Source organism: Haliotis cracherodii, unplaced genomic scaffold (genome assembly GCF_022045235.1).
Source record: "Haliotis cracherodii isolate W230 unplaced genomic scaffold, xgHalCrac1.p SCAF_4, whole genome shotgun sequence".
NCBI lineage: Eukaryota > Metazoa > Mollusca > Gastropoda > Lepetellida > Haliotidae > Haliotis > Haliotis cracherodii.
Genome location: NW_027266297.1, coordinates 41,382,176 through 41,404,959, shown reverse-complemented (window position 1 = coordinate 41,404,959; position 22,784 = coordinate 41,382,176). Strand labels below are relative to the sequence as shown.

The 22,784-nt window shown below is 38.4% G+C and overlaps 2 protein-coding genes across 2 annotated transcripts; both read right to left on the bottom strand.

The window, feature by feature from the left end:
• Positions 1-6,814: 6,814 nt before the first annotated feature.
• LOC139480240 (micronuclear linker histone polyprotein-like) lies at positions 6,815-8,446 on the bottom strand. The gene has a single exon (XM_071263279.1). It carries the CDS (start codon positions 7,985-7,987, stop codon positions 6,815-6,817), a length of 1,173 nt encoding a protein of 390 aa, XP_071119380.1. The 5' UTR covers positions 7,988-8,446.
• Positions 8,447-14,292: 5,846 nt separating this feature from the next.
• LOC139479801 (O(6)-methylguanine-induced apoptosis 2-like) lies at positions 14,293-22,526 on the bottom strand. The gene is made up of 9 exons (XM_071262680.1): positions 22,424-22,526; positions 21,349-21,470; positions 19,995-20,093; positions 19,233-19,412; positions 17,979-18,093; positions 17,401-17,504; positions 16,665-16,729; positions 16,210-16,406; positions 14,293-15,635 (listed from the first exon to the last, which is right to left on the bottom strand). Exons 1-9 carry the CDS (start codon positions 22,521-22,523, stop codon positions 15,568-15,570), a joined length of 1,050 nt encoding a protein of 349 aa, XP_071118781.1. The 5' UTR covers positions 22,524-22,526; the 3' UTR covers positions 14,293-15,567.
• Positions 22,527-22,784: the final 258 nt, after the last annotated feature.

Here is a 22,784-nt window from a genome sequence, read left to right as displayed (position 1 = left end):
TGGATTGTCTGGTCATGCCATGATTATTTGTAGACCGCAGTCATATATCTTAAATATTGCTGAAAGCGGCGTTAAAAAAACAATCAGAAACTGCCACCATGCACATCGTCTCAGCGACTTTTTTAGTGAAGGATTTGCTAAAAACCGATTCACAAATACACATTTTCAAATTATATATTTAACAAACCCATAGTTTTTTTCAACAAACAAGGGTCAATAGGTCAAGCACCTAATTAGACATAAGGAAACAAACTGGACACAGCTGTGTTATAAACAAAGATTCGACTTCGCAAATAGTCGATCAATTTTAACTACATGTGTATTTTTTATGTTATCACGACTGCACTTCATAACACATGAAAACCATTTTAAAACATATCTTCACAACAATCCTCGAACAGTTTACTTTTATCATTACTTCTATTCTTTCGTCTGAAGGGGGTGTTAACTTAGTGCTCTAGGCGTGTTTGTATTAGAAACAAACAAAGCTATATAGGTGGATACGGCAAACACAGCACATAGAGGTCGAGAGGGGAGGGGTCGACCCCGGCCTTCTTACGAGAGATTTAAACCTTAAAGTGGCTATTTGGAAAGGCAAGTGCTTGTTTATATTGTATGATCTCCTCTACATGATGTCGACTAGCCTCGTCACTTTATTTTCCTGAATAACTTCGACGAAAAGCAAAGGTTGTGAATGTAATTAGATAGAAAATGTGCGAGTTTTAAGCAGTTTAAAATTTTTAAAAAAATCGGAATGATCATAAAACATTTATTTTTTGGTCTTCATAGGAAGCCAAGAGGCAAAAGACCATGCATAGGCAAAAGAAACTAACATAACCTACAAAAATACAAATCCAACTCATATATAACGTCATTTCATCTACTCAAAATTAGAAACATATATATACATATGCCCAGCTATGTTTTCCAACATGGCTACTTGATCAATCAGAGGTGTATTAGTAATCATCCGGTATGTTTCGATTGCATGTCATTCGGAGTGTCTGTGTGTGATCTCTCATCGTGAACGATCACGGAGCGTTGTTCAACCTTTGGTCCGAGAGAGATAAGATTTCGAGAGCGAAGTTTTAATGTCAATATCTGTGTTATGAACCGTGATTCACCTCACCTTAAGTCGAATTTTGTGAGCTAGGCACGGTACACATTTCTCCATGGAGTGTATACTATAGGTGTTGAATTCAGCATTGTTACTTAACGCCCGTGGCGTGGGGATGGTGATTGTAAGTTGAAAAAAGATTTGCAGCAGCACGAGGAAGACGCAATTATAATAACAGGGGTGCGTGTCTTAAGGTGGTGGTTTAATGTCTGAAGGCAGCCATCGACCGATTCCCAAAGGCTGGAAGACCATAAGTAACACGTGACATAAATACCTGAGAACGGAATTTCCCTACTTACAGGTCATACCCCATTTGTCAGACACCTCAGTTGTTAAACAGTGGAGTAGAGATGGCTTGTCAGAACATATGAGATGTTATCCTCTTGTGTATGCTCTGATGCCCAGTCGTACCATTACTGCCTATCGTCGTCTCCTGAGTCACCCCAAGACGCATGCTCAGCCATTATATGCCAACCTTTCTCTCCAGCTAAAATCCAGACAGTTAAATTATTTGAATTATTTGTGTGACTATTAAAGCCTTTTGGTTTATTATGTTTTATATTTTCGTGAGGTGTCTGACAAATGGGATATGATCGGGACTAATCCATTTTACCTCTTAGGTAACATGCATTGGACATTGGGGAAGTCAATCGTGACCTTTGTGATATTAAGATGTCACACAAATGGGGTGAGACCTTCTTACACACGACATCATTGTCATCACAATCACTACAACGTCTTGATTGAACACAATTCGAAAAACAAGGAACTATGGGAAAGCCGTGACGCTTAAAATAGAACAATATCGGAAGCCTCGTTTGGGGAATTAAGCAGCGCTTTCAATGAGCGCTCGATTTGTACCGGGTGTTTGGGGCGCAGGCAAGAAGTGATGAAGATTAGGCCACCAACAGTATTTACCATATGGCTCCAACATCTACCGATATGGAACACCTTAATCGTGATCTATTCTCGGCTCTCTTGTAATAATAGAAGACATCTAAATATAGAACATCGATCAGTATTGATCAATATTGATGAATATCGGTCGCACTATAAACATTGTGTTACAAGCTCAGTGTAAGACCCGAGTGTGCCCAATATGAAGCAGCATAGTTAAACAAAAATATCCCTTATAAGATGACCCTTGTCCGTCATACAGACCCTGAAACAAATGTGTCCAATACAGCCCGTGCAAGTCTATAATACTTAGCTAGTCTAGATTACTGCAGTATCAGTAATTATTATATTTTATAACTATAATTTAACAACTGTTTTAACAACTGTTTTAACAACTGTTTTGTCCGTAAAATATGTTCAGTTCTAAGACTAGACGTCTAAGACGCCCCATACTTTACCATTGAACCCGACGGGGCCCATGACTTTATCTACGATATCATACTCGAAAACCGCACTCAGAGTTTAACCACTATTCACAATAACTGAAGCAGTAGTGTTCCTATGAAGTTCATCTAATCAAACAATAATTACCATACTGTAAAACCTTGTTATCCTGCCTGACCGCTCGGCATTAGGGATAACACAAGGAGTGGTTGATTCGGAGTCGATATACTGTCTTATTGGGGTATCCATGTTAACTGCGACATGGTATCTCAGTGGGCTGGCAGTATGAAACAGGCATACATCTGGAATGACACAGACGCACCATGAGAACGTTGCGCCAACGCTCAACAAGAAAACACGTCTTATTCATGCCTGGATTTAAACAGACCATAGGAACGTGTCTATGAATATGCTCGCTAGGGTTTTACACACATATTAAGGCAAAGTGACAACCATGATGGAGGACCCGCCCATACCTCGAAGCATGTTTTGCTCAACAGACGTTTCAATATCCTGTTAATATTTCAACAGGACATTCAATATGGACAACGGATATCACCTAATTGTTAGAAATACATATATAAAGTAGTTTTTATTATAACTTGACAATCGCTACCAAGTTGGAAATGGTAATCAATTAAGCACTGTCTTAGAAGGGTAAAACTGGATGTGCCGCTTGTACAAGAGGCATTTGGCCCGTGGAGGCAACGGATCCGAAAACAGGCTGTTGAATTTCGGAACGAGTGAGGCACGTTTTGCACGTGCAATATGTGCACACCTGTGTCTGTGTTAGAGGCAGATTGAAAACATCTCTTCACATAATTTGTAATCTGGTTGTGATTAAACGTATGTTGTCATTCAGCGGATTTTGTTATAACCTTTTTTTCGCAAACGTTGGATAATAAATGCCCAACAGCACTATGCCTGCTTCGCCCATTGACAATAGATGTTTTTGTCTTCCCTTCATTTCCATTGCCAAATTTATGTGCCGATGTTATAACCAGACTTTCACGTAATAAGTCCTTCAATACACTATACAATATACAAAATGTGTGTATAATACAGTATACATTATATATAATGTGTGTATAATAGCTTCAGTTAGTTATCTAACCATTGCACATAAACCGTATTTACCTACTTCTACCTGCATCACTGACTCCGATTCTTAATGGGATCTGGCGCTTTGGTGTTAGTCCAGTGGTCAAACTCGAGGTCAGTGGTCGATACTTTATTCCTTGTCATATTTGCTGATCTATTCAAGCATGTGCGGGGTTACACAAACTGGCCATATAGCTACTGTGCGATTGGATTTAGAAACAAGCTATGACATATGTGCCCTTGATAAATAGTTATGCACCGCTAACAATATTATATAAAAATACCCATGTTTTAATCCGATCATGTATTTATTATTCTGACGAAAAACGTTTGTTGTGATTTTTCATATAGATTCTTTATAAGTACATGTTTTACAACTAAGCTTACTGTTTCGTCTCGAATATCAGCCGAAACAAATTCCATAGGGCGTAAAAGAAAGTTATATGAATGGATTACTAAAAATCAGTGATGACACCAGATCTTTGCGAAAAGGGTAAGCATGTCCTGTTCTACCAGTAGCACGATTACTGGTGCCTACTATGCTGATTTGCTTCATCGACAGAGATATTCTATCGAAGAAAAGCGGCGAGGAATGCTGACTGCTGGTGTTCTAATACTTCATGACAATGCCTCTTCTCACACTTCTGGACTTGCAAAGGCTGCTGTGCGACAATGTGGGTTTGAAGAGCTTCCTCGCCCTCCATACTCGCCAGACCTGGCACCAAGTGATTTCAACCTGTTTCATAAACTTAAAGAACACCTTCTTGGAAAGCGCTATGACGATAACGATAACCTCAAAACTGCCGTGAATGGGTTTTTCAAGCTGGCTTCAGAAAACTTTTTCCAGGCTGGAATTGAAAAGCTTCACTATCGATATGAGAAATGTATTGAAAAAGCACGGAGATTATGTTGAAAAATAACATTAAAAACACTTCCACAATTGTTGGTTTTGTTTGTTAGGCTCAGAACTTTCTGACCAGCCCTCATATAAGAATCTTTGCAACCACCTGCACGAACACCGTGTTCTTATACCAATTTTAATGAGGTATCGGTAGTGTCATATAGACATATATCAAATATTCCAATGATGCATAGGCGTTCGTGGTTTATGAAAATATAGAAGGAATAAATCTTATCTATGTATTTATATTAACAGGACATGGTCGTCTTCTCGACACTGGATGTACGCGAATATTATTACACTCAAGGCTATTACAACAAGAATAAAGAGGGTTCACAGCGTTATATGATGGCCTTATTTTAAAGTATACAATGCAATTGTATTAACAGTTTTGTCAATACATTAACATTTTTGGATTGAAATAATTGAAGCAGTTTATACATTGAACGGTGTTCATATGAATAACTTGATTTAAATGATTTTGGATTTTGGTAAAACGCCAATAAATGATTCCACATTAATAGTGCATTTGACAACTTTATATAACCTTTCTTAAGTGGAATTGAACATGTAAAAAATATTTCAGGATAAAATAATCCTCCTGACCGTTTTACTTTTGTCACAACATCCTTTCCAAAACGATACCTGAAATCGTTCGATGTGGAACACGTGTACAAACAACAAAGCAACTCCAAATAAGGTTTCAACTTCCGTATTTCTCTCGATTAAACTCCCTGCCGAATATTTTGTTCAAACACTCTTTAACCTCGGTGTTTAATCGCAAAGATAATAATGGGGAAAGTTTTGTACATAAAAAACAAACAAACCCGTTGTTTAATCAAGTCCCTGCGTTAATTCGAAAATCCAGGTGTTCAATCGTGAAAATAGATAGATGTTACAATCGTTGGGTATTCCATAAACTGGATGCGAGTTAGACTCATGCTTTCAACGTTACTATGTGTCCCTCGCAGACATAACACAATGACTATTTTTATTTCTGGAAGTTCGTATCAGTGTGTTTTTATCCCGATTACTTTCCATAACATATCGAGCATGTACATGCGCTTAAGAACACTCCATAGGTTAAACAAGTACTTGTAAAAGAGGATTACACGTATAAACATTTAAGACATTTTATTTATTGTTATAAAAGGTGATGTAGACTCACGTTTGTGTATTAGCTGAGCATTTAGTAGATGATAAGTCACAATATCAGCACATGTAACAGCAATGTCCTCCCGGTTGCAAAACACATTATAGTACTTGATGATCGACAGAGGCATCTCTTTTCCAGCTATCCGAATGTGTTAGTTATCGAAATAGAAGGTTATGTTAGAGGTATAGTTGTAATACAGTATGTATTTGAGACCACGGTTGTGTTTGATCGCAATGGCATCTGCTTGTATTCAAATGACACACACCCTGCGCGTGTGTCCCGGAGAAGTACCGTTAGTTCCAGAACAATTTAATCTCGACACCGCCATCTCCTGATGTAACGAATCGGATATAACGAAACGTCGTTTGAAACGACCAAATAATTATCCCGGGGAGTAGAAATACACGACATATTTGAAGTAAAACGAACTTATTTTGAAGATCCGTGGATCTCGTTATGACCGGAGCCGACGACGTTCCTTGCCCCATCACGTCACTGACCTCCACACTGGACTGTGGAGGAGATGTACGATAGCTGGGGAAGTGTCCTATAGTAGCTTCACTCCGAGAAGGAACACCTGATGCGTGTCGACCAACACACCAGATCCATAGCCCTTCACATCATTTCTTGTTTAAGGGGAACAAGAGAATCAAAATACGAAAGTTAGTTTGATGCGAGGGCTACAGGACCAGACAAATCCACTGACGGATTCAGGTGTCAACCTGGCAAATGTTTTTGTTCACTTCAAGACTTGGGTACCCTCCCTCCTTTATTTGAAAATCCGCCTCGTAAGCGCTAGTTCTTGGACTTTGTTATCAACGGTTATCGTGTGAAACAGGTGTAATTCACGGGTGTTTCAGACAATACTTGTGTCCAGCAAGCATAAACCTGATCTCTTGAGAATGGCACGATCAACTAATTCATCGTTAGGTTCATGCACACACATCCACAATTCTATGGATTGAGAATTAATCTTCCAGTCATCCCCACCGTCAAGGTTCCGGCACGGATTCCGACACAGTTCAATAAAACATATTCATGTTGTAACGCGATGAACAAAGGGAGTAATGAATGATGCTCAATTGAATACACTTCAATCCGATCTCATGATTGAACAATTTTTCGATCATTTAATACCCCCATTTGTCCTTTAGCCAAATCTCACACCAGTATTCTTAAGATTTACCGTAGGGTACTCTCAAGAAACCCTGGGTCTCCGCAAGTGGTTTTCAATCCTTCTTGAATGTGTCGCCTGCTTCGAAACTAAATTCTTGGCCTTGGGACGGATGGGGGGAGTCGTACTGGGGGTAGAACTATTAGCAGACGCAGCACGAGCTCTTTCACTGAGCATTGTGTTCACATGAGCGGTAGTCCCATCTGGTTGCACGGTTGGGATGATACCGTATCTTTTGTACAGATCAATGCGCGCTCGCTGCATGTCGGTAAGCCCTCGTACAGTCTGTGTCAACATTGACCAGTTGAATGCAGCACTACTCCCCTTCTTCTCCGCAATAGTTTCATTGACGTGTCTTCTGATTATTCTCCAACCTCTCCTGGCGTTTTCTACAACAGTCTTGCTGGGTTTGGCAGCTTCCAAAGCGAGCCGCTTCTCTTCCTCGCTTGTGGCCTTTCGCCTTCTCCGAGTAGTAGCAATGAGTCTAGATGCGACGCTTCCCAAGTTACCTACCTTCGATTTGAATTTAGGAACCTCTGGTTCCATCCCGTATACTGGCATACCAAAAAGGTCCTTCATTGTCTTCTGAAAAGTGTCACTTGCTTGAAAGGAAACTCGCGACTTCCGGCACACATAGTCCGAGGTTTCGTGCACGTTTTTCACGTGATCCCCGAATACCTCCCAGGCAGACGCAATACTATTGGAATTTGTCGAAAGATTGAGAGAATTGCTCTCCTCTGTTGAATCAGACGACATGCTTTCTGATCTTTGTACCGAAGCACGTGAAGAGCTCTTCGGGTCTTCTGATTTCACAGAAATTCGTCGCGAGGAGGACACGCTATTTCGACTTGAAGACAAGGACTTCGGAGTTGAGGACCTGAAGTTGTCTTTTTTCTCCGAGGACACGGAATCGGAACCTTTTCTATACGTTGATCGGGAACCATTAGAAACAGTTCCTTTAGAACGGCGTCTGTTGTTGTCTACTGGACATTGAGAGGCCGCACTGTTATCAATATACTTGTCTAGCAAGTTGTCATTTTGTTCATCCGCACTGAACAAGACTGACTTTGTTCTTTGCCTGCCTGGAGAATTGTCGGTCATAAAGTTATTTACAAGGATCTTAGGTCTTTTTCCATCCATAGCGGATCCCGATTTGCTGGAAAATGGGGAGTGACTTTCTTCGGAAGAAAATTTCATATTGGTAGCAAATGCACAGCAATGCCTAGGCTTAATTAAGCATAGTTCTTATAAACAACGCCTGCGGAAACAGTCGTCGCTGGAGGTATAGGCTGCGCTCACGCCCGAGTCAGCAATACCAGTCTATCACATTGGATTACCTGGTAATCGTTGTACCTTTTGTACGACTCCTTTCATACAAGCCCAATCTGGTTATTTCAGCGATCAGTGGATTAACCTTTGCACAAAGTTCGTCCCTCGGTTTATGCGTTTAGTACCAACGTCGGAGTGTACACAAAGTTGCGAGAAGGCTTAATTCACTTGAGTGATAATGTCACTTTCGGAAATAACATTTTCCTTCAAATAATGCTTCATTTGAAAAAGATCCAGTGAAAATGAGAGTGTGGTCTGCGTTTTCACTGAAGTGTTGTCTGCTCCGCAGTTGACCAGTACAGCTTGATGAACTGATAATCTCTGCCTAAACACACCACCACTCGAGGCTAACACACGATTCACATACTGCTTTCTGTTGTCGAGTCAATATACATAGCCCGTCTATTGTCACGTGGTATGGGACTTTAATATTGGTGCGCTGTTTGGTTAGAACTAGGGTTGGTGACTGGTACTCAGGTTTGAGTATTCCAGTGTTGGTACATTAGTCAATGTAGAGATAACAGCAACGTTATTCCATGTTGGAGAAATGACTGGTACAATGTGATATTTGTTTCATAGTTTGATTGATAAGGTGAAAGAAAACTTTATCTGTAGAACATATATCCAGTGAGTGAGTGAGTTAGGTTTTACCCCGCTTTTAACAGTATTCCAGTAATATCAAGGCGGCGAATACCAGAAATGGTGATATTGACAACGAGATGGATGATTTCGGCAGAGAAACAAATCATAAACTGTGTCATTTTCTACGTTAACCAGTGTAGATATTATTTGTGTAACAAAAGGCATTCTTAGTGAAACAACATATTCTTCCGATTCGATATACATCTCTTGGGCAACGTTACCTCCCTTTGGTGTGTGACAGAAATCTATGATCATGGGTTTGAATCTGAATGGCCTGATTGTTTCAAGGTTTGTCAGCACCATACCCTTCCTTGCTCGTTGCTTTTACCAAAGTTGTAAAGGTCTAAGACCTTCATCACTTAGAGGGGCGGTCGGGAAGCCAGGTGGTTAAAGCGTTCGCTCATCACGCCGAAGACCCGGGTTCGATTCCCGACATGGGTACAATGTGTGAAGCCCATTTATGGTGTACCCCGCCGTGATATTGCTGGAATATTGCTAAAAGCGGCGTAAAATCAAACTCACTCACTCATCACTAAGGGCTCTCCTCCCACATTAAGCTGACACGCCGTGATATCGCCGAATTATTGTGACGTTAAACCAAACTCACCCACAACATGCGAGGTTGTGACAATCAATCCTAGATGTTATACTTGTTTTACGTCCACCATTGAGCTATATAACAAGCAGACAGCCTCCGTGGTTATATAAGTGGAAAGAGGGCCCGCCCGGAGAGCGGAGGGTCGTGGGTTTAATCTTCCACCACGTCATACCAAAAGACGTTAAAATGGGGTATTGTTGCTTTCATTGTCCAGTGTTTGGCAGTAAATGGCAAAGACAAAGACTGGTCTGCGCGGAGTCAGGATGCTGTGTCTGAGTGGGGTATCCATGTTAAACTGCGGCATGGTATCTCAGTGGGCTAGCGCTATAAAGCCTGCATTAGTCCGGACTACTACAAGCACCCACGCACGCACGCACGCACGCACACACACACTCACACGGTATATAAGTGCAATATTTTTGGACGCAATATTAAACTTTACCACATTATTATATCTTGTCTGTTGCATATAACATTAATGGCTGTACCCTTGAACACCGTCTTGTATAAGTTAGCTTAAATGTCACAAGTAAACGCGTGAACCTCGTCCTTTCGAACACAAAACTATAATCTATAAATGATAATGGCCGTGCAGTAGCCATAATGACTTCATCCTGGTGCATGCAAGGGAGTTAACTGACTTTAAAACCCAAATTTCCACCCTTGCTGAACTCGGCAGGATTTTCCGACTAGCGCCACCATTAAGAGTTATGTCCCTTCTATGTACCCCCCCCCCCCCCCCCCCCCCCCCCACAGGGGATCACAATAGTACCAATCTTGTATTCAAAACAAGATCATCAGATCCTCACACGACAAAGGGAAGAAACTGTGCACAACGAATTGCGACGTGTGACATGACCACCCGTACCTTCCACATACTACAAGTGCCTGTACCATCAGCTTAATTGTTGCTAGCACAACCAGTAACCATTGAAGTTGGGGAAACCTTACTCTTTCCCGTAAATTCATTACATTTTCTTTTATGCTTTCTTGAAGAGTTCCGACAAAGGGTGTGTGATGTGAATTAATCGTGATGCCTCGTGAATACGTTATCGACTCCGATGCATTGTGAATTGGAATTAAGCAATAAATACATTTCATCAAGTGTGTATTAAGCAATGGGGCACATCAAAAATGCGCAGGCAGCGTTACGTATACATTTTCAAGATTAGATGGCGAAAACCATTCGGTACAAAAGAAATCTATATAGTTATTGAGCTATATAAAATGGCGTTTGGATTAAGGGAGTTACAATTACTACCACTGATAGGTTAGAATCAATCAACGGGATTATGATCGATGTATCATATTATTTCGTGACAAACAGGCGTTAGGTGAAAATGAAAGATCGTTTTACGCATGCTCGGTTCTTGTTTCATAAACCGAAAGCATCAGACGACTTCTTGTAGGTTTGGGCCCCACGCGAAGGCGTAAAGTCTGTCTCGAATCTGCTCCTTTTGTTAACACCACTGTCACAAAAACTATTCAAAATTCTAGAGTTGGGGTTTCGCTGAGGTGGGCTGTATTTCTACAAAAGCGTTCGAACGGCAAAGTCCTGACACCGAAGCTTTTTTTCAGTTTAGGAATGCGTTTGATTGTTGTGGAGCTCTGATTGTGTTAGAGGTGCATTGATGACACCGTTTAACTTTGACAATCACTGAACTGTACTTTCAAACTGTCATCGTCTTCAAAATGGCTCAATTAAAACTGTGATCAGTGCCAGGGGATAGGACGTGTATTAATGTTTGCTTTTTACTCCAATGAAAACTTCAAACACATGTCAAACATTTTTGTAGAGCTATATTTGTCTTGAATTAATTATCAGTTGCGTTTTGAAAGACGTTTTAGTCGTTAAAAACTCATTATTGCTGAGTAAAAGAGGAAACAATAGTGTACGTATAGAGCGTGGGTTACACTATTGGCCACTCTGTAGAAGAAGTCACACGGGCCACGGGTCCCATTGGGATAAGAATGTAGGCCAACAGCACTGCGTTCATTTTCATGCAGGATCCGCTCGTATGCAAATTCGTACGATAACGGTTCTTGGTTCATCAGCACCATACCCGTGCTTGTGCACTCGTTTAAAAAAAGTGGATCTGGGATCCAAGGACACTGTGATAATGACTGAAATGTTCAATCTCATTAAGTAATATCTTAGTTCTCGCTAAACATTTTGTAGCGGTAGCGCACACTAAGATCTGATTGTAATGAGATTGTAAAATGCTATTGATGATTATTGCTATATCATACAACTTCTACAACTTGTGTATTCATTAAACTAATGGACGAAAAGTGCGAGGAACGTTAGCTTCTATGACGCATTCCTGATGGTAAACAAGGTATTCGACACCAATGATCTGCGGACCCTGACGCGGCTGAGGAACGCAACTGTGCACAGCGTCTTGCAGCGCTTTATTTGACCGCTTTGTTAGCTGTGTCCTGCTCGTCATGCAGATGGTTCATAAATATATTGTGTTATGTTACATATATCTGTACATGAACCAATAACTTACATACGCTTATGACCCCCTTAATGAGTTCCTTGGGGTCTGATAGCCTTGTGGTAAAGGAGTGAGCTAATCACAAGGAAACTCCAGGGCCGATTCCTACATGGATACAACCTCGGAACCCACAATTGCTACCACCCCCCGTGATATTGCTGCAATATTTTTAAAAGTGGCGTAAAACCTCAAACAACCCTTTGTGTTTGTTTGTTTGTTTAAAACGCCGCACTCAGCAATATTCCAGCTATAAGACGGCGGTCTGTAAATAATCGAGTCTGGGTCAGACAATCCAGTGATTGACATGAGCATCGATCCACACAATTGACATGCGATGACATGCATCAACCAAGTCAGCGAGTCTGACCACCCGATCCCGTTAGTCGCCTCTTACGACAAACAGAAGCCTTTTACAGCAAGAAAGGGTTCCTGAAGACCTATTCTACCCCGGATCTTCACGGGTCAGTAACTTAGTGAGTGAGTGAGTATGGTTTTACATTGCTTTTACAAATATCAGAAATGGGATTCAATCATTGTACCCATGTGGGAAATCGAACCTGGGCCTTCAGTGTGACGAACGAACGCTTTAACCAACAGGCTATTGGCCAAGACACATTCGTGTATATCCTCAATCTTCTTTAACATGTTTATAATAAACATTATATGTAGATATATCTGATATATCTGTAGCGTGGCTACATTAATACATATCCACACACAAATACAGAAACTGAAATTGGTTATCTTGTGACATGATTGCTAATTTCCTTTCAGAGGCATCTCTGCGTTATATGATATGAGTCCATACGTGTGGCTCTGCAATAACAGATAGTTTTCTTGCAATGATATGCCAGCAGTCATCGGTAGTATATTTGACATTTACAGTTGAGTTAAATACCATAAGTAAACATTTTTAAAATACGTGTAAGTTCAGCATAGATAAAATGGGGGAGTTCTTTTTTTTCCATGTGAATATCCCCAAACAACTATGTGACAGACCTGTAAACTATCTTCGAAACAGAAATGAACAGATTGTCGTCTGCTCACCACGGCACATCACACCTGCTATCGGGTTTAAGGCGGTTACGCTAATTGCTTACGTCCTTTCTAGTAATATCACCAAAGGGTCGTGATATTACACACAAAAGACATGATTGCCCCAACTTGACGCAAAAATCTTGTCTTGACATCGTAACAAGCACATGTAGAAATAGATCAAACCGAAACTGACAATTATGGTTCATTTATCACATACCTAACAAAAGCAAAAAGCAAAATATAAATGATGTCATATATGCTGTCTCTAAAGATTAAATAAATTATTTTACGAGGGACTGAGAGCATTAAAACGTAGGTATTATCTCGCGAGGACAATTTCAAGTCTATATGCCAACTGACACCACCACGTCAAGCGCAATTAACACGTGGCAACAACAATCGATGCTATTGACACAGCATGACGGCTGCCTTACAACATGGAGCAGCCATATTGTCTTCTTAATGACCAGTTTAATTTGAGTCTGGAAGATTATGCAATCAAGGTAAAGTTAAGGATTAGGTAGGGTCGCGAAAGTGCCACCAACAGACACTTGAATTACTACTAACGAAATATAGTGTCAAGGATTATTCAAACACAAAGCACACTGGAACACCCAGAAATTATGTAAACTGTTCGTAAACTGCATGGAATATTATTAGGTGAGATGTTCGAATATAATTAAAAAAAATTGTCAGTATTGATTTAGGTTTCTTAAAAAATTCATGAAATAAGTTATAGAAGGTAAAGACCTAGCCTAAATATATTATAAATTAACTGGTGTAATTCAACATCATTGTCCGTTTAGTTTGTAAATCATATTACAATAGCATTGAAGATTTTGCTCGTTCAGCTGTGAAAAGGATTCTCAAACAATATTCACTCTCCATTTTTTTCAAAACTGGGTTAGTACGAGAACTATACACCAAATTGTAGATGAACTAAACGTACTGGTCTTATTATACTACTAAAAAATGCTTAGAAGATCCAATTCTTTCATAGACTACAGTTGAGCTGTCATGGCTGGTTGGTATGACGACACACATCCTTCCAATTGTGAGTTCTATAACTTGTTTTGAGGAGTATATTGTGCAAAATAACTTTATAACTGTAATATTCATTTCTAACGCAAATAAAGAGACACTTTCAGAATTCATATTAATCAAAATTTATTGTCTTCATAAACAACACAAAATTCTTAGAGTTCTGATATGGTGATATATCCAAGGGATTGTATTTTAACTCAACAACTGACATTTGCCTTTTGATAATCATATTTTCACTACAATATTATGTAAACATAAAAATTGTAACATCATTTCTACTAAGGAAGAGAATTTATGGATGTCAACTTCTTTATTATGAGGAACACAACATTTCGGAGTATATGCTTACTTCTTCATCTTCAACACCTGATAAGGGAATAAGTATATACTCTGAAACATTATGTTCCTCATAATAAAGAAGTTGACATCCATAAATTCTCTTCCTTATGTGTATCACTTCTAAATGCCTTTCAAAGACTTAATTTCTACTGTATTCAAATTCTCTGAATTAATATCATAGGAATGAACTCCATACGGTTTAACACTCCATTTATGTCACTGACATTAGTCATGTTCAAGCAGACACTTATTGCAAGTGGTACCTAATGGGTAAGATTCAGATGGGCAGAATCCTGATTTTTCAAGAAACTGAACTTATTGAATTTCAGGATAATCCAATGAATTTTTAAACCTATAAATTTTGTGTTCAGTATATATATTTGAATGGCCTTACAGGCTCTGTAAAAGTCAAATGTGACAATCAAATAAAAAAAGTGTTAGAGAGTAGGTTATCGCCTATAGTGTTACATTGTTCCAACTTGTTCCAATATAAATGTAAGGCATTAATAGCAAGACAAAGAGACTGAGTGTTCAGGAACTTGTATGTATGAAAGTTGATGTAAAAATATATACACCACAACAACTATAACAGTATCACAGTTAGCCTAGAAAGGATAGAAAATAATAAATATATAAACATGTAGATATAACAATTCTGTAATATATTCACTATTATGTACATCCACATTAAAAGGTTCAATGCTAAAAATATATGAATAATTTGTCAAATTGACACAAAACAATGCTGGTTTCGGAAGTGTTAATACAAATCCAGATTCTTTGGAAAGCTATCTTGGAAGGAGCAAAAACATTTGCATCAACACAATTATACACATCCCTTTTGTTTTCATGAATTTATGAAAAAACTGACAATAACATTCTGATGATAAGAGTTCACAATCAAGAAACTTAGGGAAAAGAATGTAGAGTGTTACTCTCAAAATAACACTAAACTTTGTGGCAGTAACAAAATAATTTGTGGCAATAATTCCTAAAATCGAATGACATATATGATCAGAGAATATAAATAATGTTAACACTGAAATTGTTACCAAGGACAAAAGTATTTGTCATTTTGCCTGTGAATATTACTGGAATTTGTGAAAGATAGTTAAAGGCTACTATCACAATGCATCTTCATAAAAGGTACAATGTCCACCAAAGTGGCATTCCTCCTCTTAAGCCTATTGATTCATCTTAAAAATAGAATGATTTTAATACTGGACGGATTTGAGGGTGAACAAACTTGTAGATAAGTAAGATTCAACCAATTAAATGCATGAATCCTATATCCACTTTCCTGCTGAATTGTAAATGAATGACTGTTTTCCGACTGTCAGTGGCCGATAGTGAGCTGCAAGGGTAAAAGAAAGTAATCAAGTAGTGAACACACAAAATGCTAATGGAAGTTCAAATTTCCCAAACGATTACAAACATAGTAACAATACTGGAAGAGTTGTCTCCCTTCGAACTGACCCTATTTGCACCTGAACTTGTTTGTGTATAAAAGAAACCAGCCCATCACATCAAACGTTTTGGAGATTGAACTACAAGCTCATAAAAAAATGAGTAAATTAATTTTGGAAATCAAAAGCCTTTTAACTTTACTTCTGTCCATTTCACATACAAACAAAACAATGGAAAAATAGGCATAAAACTGTCAAACGGTATGAAAAAATATAATTAATTCTCTGGACTTACTAAAATATAACTCAGTGATATGATCCATTCTATAGCTAATACTTATGAATTCTTAAAGTTTCAACAACTTTCATGTCCTCAAATCATCACAAATTTTCACCACTGAAAATCTAATGTTAGCGAGGAACATATTTTATTAAATGTACCAAATTGAAAGCTTTCACCGTCTTCATTAGCGACTACAAAAATTGTTAGACACGAAATGAACAATACTGAGTCTGTATTACCTGGTCCTGGCAAATCCACAGTTAACATGGTCGCATCTCCTGTCCACCTATTGGATGCTGACACAAATGCTGCACTAGACATATAGTGCTTGGAGGGCCCCTCGTAGTCCACCATCTCATAGCTACCAGGCCCAGGGGAGGGTGGGGCAGGGGGGAGGGGCATTGCTGGGGCTGAGATACACAAATAATGCTTCTTCCTGCAAAAATTAAGATTATTTGCATATAAAAGTCTCTCTATAGACATTTTTTGTCAATTATGAAAATCAAATTAATTTTGATTAGTTACTGCTTTAATACATTCAAAATCTAAGAACATTTATTTGAAATATGATCCGAGTATAAAAATACAGTAATGACTTGACTTCTGATTCTGTGTATGAGTATCACGTCAGACATGGTCAAGGGGAGATAATCCAAATATTTCCCTTTCACTTACAACCAGACATATAACTTACGGAAATAGTTGCTTATTGACTTGTTCTCTGTCTCCTGATGAGAAATATGTGCCTGGTCCAGGAACCTGTCAATAGATAATTCAACTTTTAACCTTTCTAAGCAATTCTAGCATCTTGAAAAAATGGTATTGGGTAAACAGTCATGGATTAAGAAAATATAGAATGAGAGCAGTGTTCCAAATAGATGCCTGTCTGTTATTCCATGGAAGTCAAAAGTAATCATTCATGTCTTCTATCTGATTGACAATTCATGTTGCAAACACTGTTTTAATATTCAAGGCAATAAAAAATAAACCTGTAAAATACATTGTCACACAATAAATATTTAGCATAAGTCAAGAGTTTGATATATACCTGACACCTTGCCACTGCGAAAAATGTAAAGAGGAGAGACAATGGCCCCATTCCACAAAGCATTCTTAGTGCAAAGGTGATCGTAACTCCCATACTTTAACATTGGTTTACAACCATCGTGGCGCTAAGACTGCCTTGTGGAACAGGGCCCTGTCAGATATAATCCATCATTCAAAAACCACACTTATTATCATAACTGGGGGATATTGCTCCGATGAGATCCTAGTCTGTCAACCATGTTTAATTTATTCAAAACACTGCACCAAAGACTAAACCTTTGAAACCATGGATTTGATTTTTTCGCTGCCTCTCCTTGGTTATTTTTTCTGAGAATGACCCGCAAAACACCAACTTAATCTGGACGAAATAAACATCAGCTTACAGCTTGAGGATCTGCTTGCATCTGTCTTCGAGTCCTGGAGCGGAAACTTGACACCGGAGCCTTCACAGATCCGTGAAGCAGGTCATCCTTTACTTGGTACTGCCCTGTATGGAAGGTCAACATGGTCACACACAATATAACATTCAAATCTTCGGTCATTACTGATATCTGTCACACTGCACCTGGACAGCATTTCGACCATATTTCTACATTTATTTGAAGCTTGTGTAATATCCTATAACCCTTTCTACACTAACAGATCCTTTACATATATTCACTGTCAAAAGAAACGTGAATACCATACATGTTGGTTAATACATGAAGACTTATTCATATTTAAGTGATATTACATTGGTTCGATCCACCCATGAACATACTGGTATGTTGAGTGAACCGATGCTCATGAACGCATCACAGATCCATGACGCGAGATGCACCATTTGTCTCATTAGCATGTAAAGTTTGTCATGGTCTTATTATACATTCTTTATGAATGAAACTTCAGTTAATTTCCGATATATTAGCAACCTGACAGAGACACAAACTGGAATACGCTAATATAAAGTAAGATAACTCACATGGTGCAGGCAATGATGCTGCCTCCTTGGTGTTCAACATATCTCTCTTGGACTGCGACTTGAATGCTGAGTCAGCACTAACATTGTTGACCTTCCCTGGTTTGTATTTCAACACCTGCAACAACAGAATATCCTACAGTTGAGAATCAGTTGACTTCATGGGTTTTGGGCTTGAATAATCATTAGTTATACTTTAGTTATTAGTTATCACCATCATAACAGGTTTACAAATAATGTTTTCTTATTTTAAACTTTGAAACAACACATTTCTTCAAAAAGCTTGTGATGTCATATAATTGATGATTGTTTGTATCTAATCATGTATCGATTCTGTGAATTACGGAATAAATTTCTTCACAATTGATTTGGACACTTACAATTAGATCATGGTATTGTTACTGGGTAACTGGTTTCAGTCATCACCAATAATCATTCATCACAATATAGCTGAACAATATCTTTATATGAAGAATGAAATGTAAAAATATATACTTTTTATATGTAATACAAGCATGACAAAAGAATGGGTTAAATTTACATTAGCATATGCTGCGTATTTGCTTAAAATACTCCCCAAAAATATTCAAAACCCAATTACTTTCAATTATCTTGCGTACAGAAAAGCATGCATTGAATTAAAAACTCAAATGTATAAAAACAGTTCGCGTAAATACCCAATGAAGCTTTTTCAGCATGCATACAACGGAGCTAATTTCCGAAGCAAAATTTTGAGTTAATTTACTTTCTGAGTCAAGCCTATATATTTAGAACAGTTATATAGTTATATATAATAACCCAAATAATAGAGTAAAAACTAATTGCTCAAAAGGTTATTTGGAGCTCTGCATTACACAGACAAATCTGAGTGCCCCGCTGTATTCCAACAATATCACTGTGGGAAAACATCCGAAACAGGCTTCATGCATTGTACCTGGGTGAGAAATCAAGCTGGAGTCTTTAGCATGACATGCAAATTCTTTCACCACTAGGCTACCCTACCACCCTGTCTAAATTATCAGACACATAAAGAAACTGAGACTCACAGTTTATTAGTTTCACTATCTTAATTTTCAGATGCAGTAATCTAGACTAGGCTGTCTGGGCTGTATTGGATATATTTGTTTCAGGGTCTGTATGATAGACTACAGTTTCATATCAGTCATCAGAAATAGGCACCTGACACAGGCATCAGAACAGGGAGCATACTTCATCATTAAGCATTTCAAAATGAAACACACAACCCTGTGTACATACGTTATAAGAGTTTGGAGCAGGAACACCATTCAGCTTGCTTGTCCTCTGAGCTATTGGCTTATGGAAAACACTTGAGGTGGGAGCTTTGTTGAAGTCTTTCTTGGTGACTAGTGTACTCTGTAAAGCATATATCCCTGGCCCAGGTGCACTGGATAGGTGATACTTTATACCTCGCTTTGACTGAAAACATTCGGACAAAAAAACATAACAACACTATCAATTGTTCCATGAAAATGACCAAAGATAAGTGCATAATCATTATAATCAACTATTGTTCCTAAAAAATGAAAAGAAAAATTTAAAAAACAATCAGAAGTATGTCTTCCTCACCCAATCACTAAATCATGTTTCACCTTATATCATGTCCATAGTAGTGCAGACCTTCTGAGAATGTGCAATGTTATGACATCATTAACATTCTTTGAAGTCTAGTGTGCCACATGTGGCTGCATGAAGGCATCAAGTGTTTAACCTAAGACCCCAAAATTATAACCTGAGACACCCGAGGATAGACCCAGATTACCCTGCAAGTACTATAGAAAATCATCGGGATTATCTTTACAAAGCACCCCCATTGCTTATCAGCCCATTGTGTGCATCTTGAATTTGATCACTTCTATTTAGATAAAGCATTTCATACGGTCAGGGAGCTACAGCCATCTTGAAAACACCTGAATGAGTCTTCATTATTTTATCAATATCTGCCAAAAAAAACCACCCCACCCCACCCCAATTTACAGTAGAGTTTACACAACTGCCTACCTTAGAAGCAAATCCTCCTGTTCCTTTCTTAGAGAAGGATGTACTCATATTATCAACTTTATTGTGCTGTACATAACTTCCTGGCCCAGGGGCTTCAGTCTGGAAAAAATACAAAAATCCATGAGAAGAAATGTATCACAAAGTGTGTGAATTTGGTTTAATGCTGCTTTGAACAGTACTTCAGTAATAGCATAACATGTCAGCTTGATGTGATGCAAATTTAAGATATTTACCACTTCGGTGAAACCCACATGCATGTTGTACTCCTGAAAAACCTAGAAACATAATCAGGACAATCAACTCTGCACGGATACTTCAGTGCCTTAGATAACTGGGCCACCCTTGTGTCTTAGCACTACTTGTTAGAACATAGGGTTTGATCTAAGTTTTGAATGAGGGAGTTTGTTTGGATTAATGCTACTTGGGACTGTATTTCAGTTATATTAAGGTGCAAGGAAAGTAGGAAATGAGGTCTTTACTGACTTGGCTGTCTGTCCACACTAAGCTTTGATAAATACTGCCTTGAAAAGTGCTAACATTTGAAGAGCATCTTAGATGATTTTTGCTTGTCTAAAAACAATTTCAAAACAACAATAGCAACTAGGAATTAGTTTCTGCTCTCTAGCAGCATTTCTTCAAATATGACAAATATTTGTTGGCATTATTTTTAAGATAACCGATAATATTGTTTCAATTAAAAAATGAGAGTAACATAGTTCTGTTAACTGGTTAAGGTCAGTCATCAGGTAATGTTTATAGATTTCTCAAACTCTTTAATGTTGGCCATAAAAATTATCAAATGAGATTGTAAACTGTATGTTTGATGTCCTAACCAAATGTACATGATAGTTATTGACCGTTTCCTAGCAAGATGTAAATATTCTGATTTTGACCAGTACACACATTACAAAGCAATGACTCAAGAAGTAATTTTCTTAGAGTAATTGAGTGTGTAAATATTTAACGTCACATTGGCAATATTTCAGCCATATTGTGATGAGAAGCTATACATTAATAATACATAAATTTAGAATAAAACATGTCGACAAAGGACAGTAAAAGCACCAGATTATCACAGATAGAGATTTATAACTAGTATGTAACCATAAAATCTAACTATTCGAAGTGGGTCATATATCACCAGCAACCAAAGTTTGGCCACCATACTGGGGACTTTGGGAATTACGGAACCTTTGCTACCTGCATGGACCCCAGCCGGATTTACACCATCCCTTAAAGTCACTGGTGATTATTGACAGGGTTTAGCCGGAGATTGATTTTCTTAGAGACACACACAGATATTGAACTACATGGATAAGTAGTAACAAGTAGAGATCTTGTTAACTGAACTTACAATATTGGAATCAGACTGGAATCTTTTGGCCCTGCTGAGGAACCCCTTCTTGTCAGAGTTGTCTGTGACGATTGTCTGGAACCTTGTTGGAATAGAGGCATTTGCTGCAACGACGCCATGACCTAGTAAAAGAGTTATTCATGTAGCAGATCAGAACTTGTTTCTTAAAAGAAAAAGAAATATGGGAGTGCAATTGCATGTAAATATCATAACAATACATCCTTACAAAACAAATCCAATTTTTTTAAAACAAGTAAGGAATTCAATTACTGTACATCTTTGTTGAAGATATCTTGACAGGGGAACCCTTGATGGAGAAACTTTAGTATACAGTTCTATAACTTTTACTCAGGACAATCTGTTGTAGGTGAAATGTCTCAAAGACAGGCAAACAGTGTTTTGGAGAATCAGTCGGACTCGAACACACAACCTTCAGATTGTTAGCCCGACAGCCAACCGACTGAGCTACATCCACATTGTTGAACTTAGTTCAAATTTACTTAGCCATGACTACGACGTTACGGAACAGAATGGAAAGGGTCAAAAGGTGATGGACACTTACTAAGATTACGAGTCATGACTTTAGTCAATGGACATAGACGAGAGATTGTGATGACATTTAGCACACTGGTCCGGAACCCCACTTCCTTAATCGATATGATACACAGTGGTGAGGACCATCTCCAGTTGTCAGATGTTGTATTCATGAGTATGCATACAGCTTTTATAATCTGTTGGGTGATTTTGTCTATGTAAAGTGTGGGAGGTAGCACTGTAAGGATAACATGGATCATAGTAAAGAACTAGGAAGGCATAGGTATGGCTACTGACGCCATCCATAAAATAAAATTGGGGCCCTAACTCGTCTCTTCATAACATAAAAATCAATATTCAAAAATAACATAGAAAACGGGGGTTATACTGTAATAGCCAAATATAAAAGTAGACTGTAGGATGTAAACATGACTGTGGACAGGCTGATTCAAGGCACGTGGCTCACGGCTGTTTCTGGGGAAAAGGGGCAAAAACCTCAATAAAATGCTTGGAAATGATTTTCACTTGATAAGTCATATACCTTTGTGGATGTGTCCAGAAGGATTTCTACTATGAATCCTCCTAACATAATCTTCGTCAATCACTTTGATGCTGTCAGCCATGTCTAAACATTCTGCCATGAAACAACTTCCTCCCGGAAGTTACTCCCACCTAAATAGTTCCATATTCATTGTAACAGTTCAGCTTTCATCCCTCTCCTACTTTGGTGAAAGATGCTATTTAGAAATAAAAGAAATAATAATATTATGGAATATTTACAAATAATGTAAATTTTAAACAAATCAGATTTTATGTAACCTTTGATCTCGCGTATTAATTGAATCAGGGTACTACTTCGTTGCTGAGGACCAAAATATACTCGTCCAGGCGATAGGGGTGGT